General features: G+C 34.7%; 1 protein-coding gene across 1 annotated transcript; it reads left to right on the top strand.

Moving 5' to 3' along the window:
- Nucleotides 1-2,185: 2,185 nt before the first annotated feature.
- LOC119540295 (olfactory receptor 12D2-like) lies at nt 2,186-3,103 on the top strand. The gene has a single exon (XM_037844407.1). The coding sequence runs from the start codon at nt 2,186-2,188 to the stop codon at nt 3,101-3,103; it is 918 nt and encodes a 305-aa protein (XP_037700335.1).
- The last annotated feature ends 6,820 nt before the right edge of the window (nt 3,104-9,923 follow it).

Here is a 9,923-nt window from a genome sequence, read left to right as displayed (position 1 = left end):
TGGAAGGTTGGCATATAATATGCTTGGTAGTGAATGACCTGTGCGCTTGATAGGCTTAAAGTTAAATGCCTGGGATTTAAAGCCAATTTCCTATTTCATAGTGGACTATTCCTTGTGGTTGTGGGTTATGAAGCCACTGTACATCCCATATTTTTATTGCCATATCTCATTAAAGTTCATCATGCCTGGTCCCCTAGACATTCTACAAAGCAAATCCATAAACTCTAAATATTAAAATTACAGTTCAATCATTTAGTAGAGCAGAGTCTGAATTCTAATTTTCTTTAAATGTTAGGAAAAGTTTTTTACTAAATTAATTTTTAATAAAAGTATATTTTGTGTGTAAGATCATCAAAGAAAGATATTCGGCTTATCCTCTCTATTTAAAATGAGGAAGGTAAAATTCTTAAAATTCACAAATATATATAGCTATGAAAATGTTTTCTGAGAGTTTTGAATGTAATAATTAATGCAAGTGTGGTAGTGGTTAGATAATTTCTCAGATGTTTTTCCAACCATAACATCTAAAATCACATGGGTTTCCTAAAAGAACTCCCTTGATCATTCACTTTTTTACTCTAACCACCTCAACTCATTCCCTTCTGCCCTCAATGATTTCTCAAACCTAGAATGATTCCCCCTTTTTATAAGGCTCCCTAATATCTGACTATCTATTCAGAATGCCTTGCAGTTTTTATTCTCCTAACACTTCCTCCACTCCTGTATGTGTCACACATACACTTGCTTAGTCCTTCCCAATAACAACAGCCAGTCCACTACATCTGGAAATGAAAGGACAAAGTGGAAGCTGTGTCACAAAGCTTCTGTCAGTGTACCTAAAGATAATAATGGCAGGTACTTTCAAATAATACAGGAAAGGAGATTCAAAAGATGCTCTCCATTCTGTAAACAGCCCAAATTTAGTCAAATATTAAATCTTATTATAATTCACTTCTTTACAATTTTTCAAGTGTTTTACCGGCACTGAGGAAAATACTATTATTTCAGTTCTGTAAATGAAATGAAAATTCATGCATCACTTTGGTAGGAAACTGAGTATATTTGATGAAAAAAAGGGGGCATAAAGAGAAAACACATTTTTCGGTTAAGCAGATCTGGAAACTTATGGGGAGTTGGAGGGAATGATCTGAGGCAGACAGACTTCTGGGTTCCATATTAATGAAACTACAGGTGAACAAGGTGCATTTCACTGGAGATAAATTATTCCTTAACACCTGGAGAGTGAGTTTATTTCAAGGAAAGTAAAAGCAGGACTTAAGGAAATGGGTCGTTAAAAAAGATAGGATTTCAAGGGATGTGAAGATGTAGATACTCAAGGACAGGACAGTATTGTGTGATCTAAAGGAGGAACTCTTGATTCCACTGAAGGAAGGATCATCTCACCCAGGGATGCTGGTAACCAGGAAAGGGTAAAGATCCCCAGTGAGACCAGAGAATAGAATGAAATACCACTTGTCATCAAGAATGGGGATCCTATTTTGAGAAAATATGAAGGCTCGGATTATAGGAAGACTAAGCTTACCAATAGATCAGGCAGGGAAAATTTTCAAATATACCTAAGGCTAATATCTGAATAATGTGGCCTCAGTTCCCACCCTAGACAGGGCTTCATGGTGCTTCCAGGGATATGAGTCAGGAGGGGATGAGTAAGAGGTCACCTCTGATGCTATTTATATTCTAAGATGAAGAAATGTTACTTTTTAAAATCTCTTTTTTTTTTACTTAAGAATTCATGTTTGTAATCAGTTCATCCCTGTATATTTTCCTTAAGAGAAAATTCTTCAAGTGGCTTCTTACTTGGATTTTAACAGCAGTGTGTTAGAATGCAATAAAATGTAACCTGTTAGAGTGACTTAGGAAGTGGAGAGTTGAATAAGAATGCAGCTGTTCACAGCCAGAGAAGATGGTAGACTGAAAACATGGAACTCTGAGAGTCAGAAAACATTAATGAATAATCTAATGAAGGAAAAAAAAAAGACTGTGTGACACTAAACAGGCAGCCTTCATATTAACAATCTAATGGCCCATGTTTGGTAAATCCTCTCATCGTAGGAACATGTAAAACAACCATACTCTCCCTGAGACCATTTGGATCTTACAGAGAAAAACCTGGGCTGGAAGGAGATAGCTTTCCATAAATTATTTTGCCTTTTCTTTCAAAGTGATGCTGAATCAAACCTCAGTCTCTGAATTTCTTCTCCTGGGAGTGACAGACAGCCAAGAAATTCCGCCGCTTCTCTTTGTGGTTTTCCTCACCATGTACATTGTCAATGCATCAGGGAATGGAGCCATTCTGATGATTGTCATCTCTGATCCAAGACTCCATTCAGCTATGTATTTCTTCCTGGGAAACCTCTCATGCCTAGATATCTGCTACTCTACGGTGACACTGCCAAAGATGCCGGAGAACTTCCTCTATTCACATAATGCAATTTCTTTCTTGGGATGCATAAGCCAGCTTCATTTCTTCCACTTTTTTGGAAGCACTGAGACCTTCTTGTTGCCTGTAATGGCCTTTGACCACTTTGTGGCAATCTGCAAACCACTTCATTACACTGTCATCATGAATCATCAGCTCTGTATCCAGATGGCAAGCACTGTTAGTTTTTTCCATGCTTTGCTGTGCTCCATAATGAGCTCTTGCTTGAAGTTTTGTGGCTCCAAACATATCCATCACTTCTACTGTGATGTTAAGCCACTGCTGGACCTGGCCTGTGGAAACATCGATCTCAACCAGATGCTACTTAATATTGTCACGGGGACCATTGCCATGAGCTCCTTCTTTCTGACATTTCTCTCCTATTTCTCAATTATCACCTGTCTCTTCTTCAAGTCTCATTCTTGCAGCACGCTTCACAAAGCACTGTCTACTTGTGCCTCCCACTTCATGGTAGTTGTTCTTTTCTACGTTCCTGTCCTTTTCACCTATGCTTGTCCTTCTTCAGGGAGCTCCATGGACCGGGATTGGGTCATTGCCATCATGTACACTGTGGTCACTCCTGTACTGAATCCACTGATCTACACCCTGAGGAACAGGGAAGTGAAGGCGGCCTTGAGTAGGGCGATCAGAAGGAAGCTGTGACTTCACTAGATACAGAGAACTCTTTCAAGGCTTAAATATGCAGGCAATGAGAATGTTGAGACATGTGTGTATGCCTTGACTGAAATTGCTTGTAATATATGTAAAAGAAGGAAGTGGGTACAAAAAGATAAATGCCTAATCTAGTTGTATTAAACAATGAATTCCTAGGTAACAAAATGAAACTTAAACATATGGGCACTAGATATGGAACCCTAATGCTGGATTTGTTTTAGGGTATCAGTTGCTATAACTGATGTTTTTATATAGTGTAATGTATTCTTGTATGATATTAAATAGGTGAATATGACCGTAATACTCAGGTCGATGGATTTAGTCCTGTTTCTGTGATCCTTAATGATTAACACATTTTACTTTGACAAATAAATTTATTATCATTAGTATCATTATTGATATTATTATTATATTTTGAGTATGGTAATTTAGGGCCATGGTTATTCAAGTGTAAAGAAAATGCTAATTCATATATGGGTTAAGGAGAATGTGTAAAAGGTATGCCATGATTTGTTGTTCTCCAAAGAGGAAATATGTAAGTAATTAAAGCCAAAGATGTTGTAATCACTAAATAACAGAAATAAAAGAACTACTGGTTCACCTGTATAGCTGGAGGTCTCTGGAAGTCAACTGGACAAAATGTCAAAGATTTCTGTGGAATAGCATTCAAAGTGTAGGCACATTGAAAAAGTCTCAGAAATTCCTTTTGCCTCTTTTGGTCCTCTGGCTTGGTCATGGAAAATTATGACTTTCAAAACTCTTTCTATTTTTCTTATTTTGACAGATTGCATTGTAATATGATGTAATACTGGGAAAATATGAAGAATTCATCAAACGTTGTATGGGTTTCCTTTCCTGGCAACAAACACATACTGATTCAAAGGAATGAAGTCATAGATGCTGAGATAATTCTGGAGAGAATAGACGAAAGGTATTAAGGTATTTTGCCCCTCATCTCAAAATACCTATAAGTGATCACTGATCCTAACATGACAGTTGGTTATCAACATTTATATGTATTTAGAAACATGGATAGATGGAAAAAACTATGAAAATACAGGTTGAATTATCTGACTAACTATTCTAAGATTTGGCATTCCCTTTTATATACATATATATATTTTTTGTTGTTGTTGTTGTTGAGATTGTTCACATATCATACAACTATCCAAAGATCCAAAGTGCAAAATCAATTGCCCATGGTACCCTCATACAGCTGTGCATCCATCAAAACAATTAATTTTTTTTTCAATTTTTAGAACATTTTCATTAGTCCAGAAAAGAAATGAAGACAAAAAAAAAAAAAAGGAAACTCAGAGATACAGCCCACAGCAGCTAAGCAGCTGGATTATTTGCCTGGAAAACTAGGAGCAAAGCTATTTCCTTTCCAGAAGGATGGCAGCTCTTTTGCCCTCATGTGAGATGGCAGGTGTGTGGTGGCTGATGGAATGGGAACAGGAAAAACAATCCAGGCAATGCAATTGCTTACTTCAAAAGCACTGTTAATAGTGGTCCCTTCATTGCTGAGGCTCCCTTGGACAGGAGAAATAGAGAAATGGATCCCAGAGCTGGGACCAGAAGAAATCAATGTTGTTCAGAGTAAAACCAATGTTGGATAAGATTGTTTTAATTTTTTTTTAAAAAAAGTATTTCTTGTTTCTGTTTAGTATAAACCCATATTTAAAATGAAATATCACTATAGATCATATTTTTGAGTAGACGGTAGTATGGAAATTTTTATTTTAAATTGTTTTCATTTAATTTCTAAGTTTCTTCTATTTATATTTTCATGGAAAATAAAATAATGTTCAGATGTAATTGAATTGGAATAAAATACTTCCCATCAGTTATATACCTTGAAAATTGTTTTTTGTTATATAAAGAGCCTTTAAAGAAAGATCAATTTTCCTTTTCTCTACCTAAATATGGGAGTCCTTGCATAATGACAAATATTTATAATATTTATTTAATGGAACTTGCTGGATCCACACTAACATCTTTGCTAAAATCTCACTATTTCCTCCAATTTATGCTCCTTGCCTCACTATATCCCACATCTTCTTTCCAATACTTTATCTGGAATATGCAACCTAAAATAAAAATGGTGGGGTCTCCATTAAAAAAAAAAAAGTAAATGTAGAGCATCTGTAATTTTAGTGATGTATGCAATATTCCTATTTATATATATATATACCTTAAATATACTGAAAACTGACTACAGTAGGGTTCAAAAATAAACTTCACAATTTCCCTGAAACAAACAAACAAAAAAAAACAAAAACTTAGAAAGAAATTGCAAGGTTTATTATGACCTACCCTCAGAAATCCCAGAACATCACCTCTGCTCTATTCCATTGGTCAAAAAAGTCATTATTGCACATGGATTAAAGGGGAAGGAACATCCACGAGATAAAAATGCGAGGCACGTTTTATTCGATATCTATTTTTGATATTAGCTACAACATGGACTTGCTATAATGATATTTCAATCTGAAGACTTATGGTTTTCCTTTAACTTAGCAAAAACATACATGGTACATTCCTTATGGCAGACACTATTCTAAAGACCACACATATTAACTCATTAAATCAACATAACAACCCTTGTGTTTATTTTACAGATGAGGAAAAGATGCACATAGTTGTTAAGCAACGTGGCAAAGGTTTGAGATAGTAATTGGCAAAGATGTACTACAAACCTCAGCAGTATGACTTGCAGCATTTTGTTTTTTAACATTATCCTGCTTTCTTTCAGCTCTCGAAAGTTCTCAGCAGTCATCTCCTTAAATACAGTCTCACCCTCTTTATCCCTGCTCACTTCTTCTGATCTCCTCTCATCAGATGGGATGGCAACATCTTAATCTACTTTCTTTATCCATTATCCTTTCTTTCATATACTCAAACTGTTGATTGTCCAGCACTATAGTTTGCTTTTTTACCACAGATCTAACTTCCAGTTTTCCATTTTTCTCTTTAGGTTAATTCATTGAGAATTTGACCAATTCACCAAGTTTTAAATTTCAATGACTAGGTTACTGTTCTAGAAATTGGACTTGCTTGTTCTTCAAATATGTTTTTCCTCTTAATGTCCTTCTCTTTCTAATGGTTTCTGTTCCTCATTTTATATCTTTAATACTTTCAAACCATTTATGTGTTCAGATATTTTTATCAAATACATGACTGTATAACTATGGCTTTATCTGACTATATTAACTTGTGCTGGATTTATTCCTGACTTGCCTACAATATTTGTCATGCACTACTCTTTAACAGTAATCTTGTTTTCTGAGGGATTCTGTTGTAGCCTGAGTTGTCAAAATGTGTTCCCAGTGTTATTCTATTTTTGACTTTGTTCTGCCACAGGTCCCTGTGAATTAAAATATACCTGATTAAACCAATAGACATGGTGAGAGAATTTGATACAGTTCAATACTTTTTGTAAGAATTATATGAGAGTTGCATGTTAAGGAGTCAGAACAAGTTCCACTTTCAAGAAAACCATGTGAGGAGGTCTGCAGACATGTCCCAACAAAAAAAGTAAAACTGGGGAAAACTATAAAAGAAACAATTGGGGTGATGAATACACAACCATAAGATGGTACTGTGACCAGTTGATTGTACACCATGGATGATTGTATGGTATGTGAATATATCTCAATAAAACTGACTTCAAAAAAATTAATTTGTTGCTTACATAATCACCAATTTAAATAAAAAATATACAGGGGCTGTTGATCAAAAATTATGAAGAATTACAAGGCAGTGAGAGAAAAACATTCAACCAAGTATGATGCTACATAGGACAGATGCTCATGAAGCTGGTCTTGCTAATAAAATTTAAGACAACATCAGGATGACATCAGGAGGAAAACTATTCCATAAACAACACCCCAAATGAAAATAACATAAATAGGAAAATTGCTGATCATGACTCATCATAATGGATTTCTAATCAACAAGGGTTAAAATAGAAATGGTGACATTTCAAAAGATTCAATAACCTCCTCAGTGTCTCTAGAACAAGAGTCTCAGTTTCAATCACATTTCCACAATTAATCTCAAGAAACAGAGACATTTACTTACCTCCTCTGAGCCCTCGTATTCCAAGATAGAATTAGAATGGTTTTAGAGCTTCCTTCATTAGGTTTTGCTAAGAATTAAATGATATAATTCATATTGAGAACTCAGAACAATAACTTATACATAAAAAATACACATTGAGTGTTAATGAATTGTATCATATTTGCAACATATAACAAAGAATTAATAAGGTAATGGATATATACTTAACTCTCTCTTGCAAAGCAACAAGAATCTAAAGTCAACAGAAAAAGTAGACAAAGAACATTGCATTAATAACTGTTTAGAAAGCTTGACTAAATGGCAAGATCACACAGAGATACTCATTGGCAAAGGATGAGATTTCCTTCCAAATGGATATATCAAGAAGCAAGATACACCTTGGAGAAATCAGCATCATTCCCCTCCAAACAGAGAAGTTTGAATTTTGGATCCTAATATTAAAAGAAATAATTTAATCTTATCATGAAAACTGAATACTCATATACAGCAGGAAAAAAACACAATATACTTCTCTTTATTCATCTTTTTTTAGTTTCCATAACAGTACTGTATTAAACAATGAGAATGTTAAAGATAATCAGTTTCTATACCGATCAAGGGGATGTAACTAGCACCCATTCCATAATTCTTACTCACAATTTTCATTCCACTTCATAAACCAAAGAGCATTTATTAAGGGAGTCCCAATGTGAAAAAGTGAATCCATACCTCTGTACTAGGTAATCAAAAGAAATTTGACTCACTGACACTTGTGTTGTTGTCCATGGTCCTGAAACAAGGACTAGGCATTGGAAGGGAAGAAAATACTAAGAATGATGAAAACAGTGAATTCAAGAAAGAAATTCCCCAAAGAGAGCCCCTCAAATAGAGGGGTGGAAAATATTGTGTTGCATATTGCAAACATTCTTCTCAGCACCAGGGGACACACTCTCTCAGGATTTTTATGTCTAGAGATCTGTGGCTCATAAAAAGCCAGGCAGAATTCAGAAAGGGAGAAAGAGGTTTTTAAAGATGAAGAATTTATGCTGCAATCCTAACATGAAAGAACAATTTAAATAGTTTTCTCCTATTTACAGACACTGAGAGTGAAAACCTGAAACACTTTCTGGTCTCTGAATATGAACATTCAGTCAGGTAAGAATAAAAGAGGAGACAGGCTGGGAAGTCTGTCTGCTTGCTAAGATTGGGGTTAAATGCCCAGGTTTTAAAGCCAATTTTCTATTTCATAGTAGATTACTCCTTGTGGTTGTGAATTATCAAGTCACTTTAATTTCCATATTTTTATTGCCATATCTCACCCCCAGTTCATCATGCCTGGTTCTCTAAACATTCTACAAAGCAAATCTGTAAACTCTAAATATTAAAACTGCAGTTAAAGAATTTAATAGAGGCAATCTAATTTCTAATTTTCTTTAAAAGTTAGGAAAAAATTTTCCAAATGGATTTCTGATAAATTTTTTTAGTCTGATCATTGAAAATTATATTTGACTTATCATCCCTATTTTAAACACAGAAGGAAAAATTCTTTAAAACACAAAAATACATGCTGTTAAACATCTTTTCCAAGAGTTATGAAATCAATACTTATTTGAAGTATAGTAATGGTTAGATAATTTTTCAGAATTTTTTCCAACCATAAAAACTAAAATCCCAGAGGTCTCTAAAAGTGCCCCTTAATTAATCACTTTTTTACTCTAGCCACTTCAAATCATTTTTCTCTCCCCTCAATGATTTCTCAAACCTTGAATGATTCCCTATTTTTCTAAGGCTCCCTAATATCTGCCTGTCTATTCAGAATGCCTTACAGTTTTCATTCTTCTAACAGTTCTTCCCCTCTTCTAAGGGTCTCACATATCCTCGCTTATTTCTTCTCAATAACAACAGCCAATACAATACATCTGGAGATTAAAATGACAAAGGGGAAGCCATGTCACAAAGTACGAGTGCTTTTGTCAGTGTACCTAAAGATAATAATGGCAGGTACCTACAAATCATGAAGGAAAGGAGAATCAAAAGTTATCCTACTATGTGGTAAACAGCCCAAATTTAATCAATTATTAAATCTTATTATAATTTATTTATTTCCAATTTTTCAAGAGTTTTACCAAAACTGAGGAACATACTATTATTTCAATTCTGAAAACAAAATAAAAATTAAGGCATTGTATTTGTAGGAAAAATGAGTTTTTTGATGAAAAAAGGGGACATAAAGAGAACACACATTTGGAACATTTTAGGGAATTGGAGGAACTAATCTGGGGCTGACAGACAACTGGGGTTCCATATTAATGAAACTACAGGTGAAGAAGGTGCATTTCACTGGAGATAGATTATTCCTTAATATCTGAAGAGTAAGTTTATTTCAATTAAAATTTATGTTAGGGACATAAGGAAATAGATCATGAAAGAAGATAATTTTTAGAGGATTGAAAACATAGATACCTCAAGGAGGTTCACTATTGTGTGATCGAAAGGAGGAACTCTTGATTCCATTGAAAGAAGGATCTTCTTACCCAGGGATGCTGGTATCTAGGACATAGAAAAGAGTCCAAGGGAAACCAGAGAACAGTGTAATATACCATTTGTCATAAAGTAATTTGGGGAATGTATATTGAGAAAATATTAAGGCACAGTTTATAGGAAGACTAAGCTTACCAGCAGATACGGCAAAGAAATTTTTCAAATATACCTCAGGCTAATATCTGAATAATGTGGCCTGAGTACC

This window comes from Choloepus didactylus, chromosome 7 (genome assembly GCF_015220235.1).
Source record: "Choloepus didactylus isolate mChoDid1 chromosome 7, mChoDid1.pri, whole genome shotgun sequence".
Taxonomy (NCBI): Eukaryota; Metazoa; Chordata; class Mammalia; order Pilosa; family Megalonychidae; genus Choloepus; species Choloepus didactylus.
The sequence above is the reverse complement of the archived record's forward strand: the minus strand, read 5'-3'. Positions and strand labels throughout refer to the sequence as shown.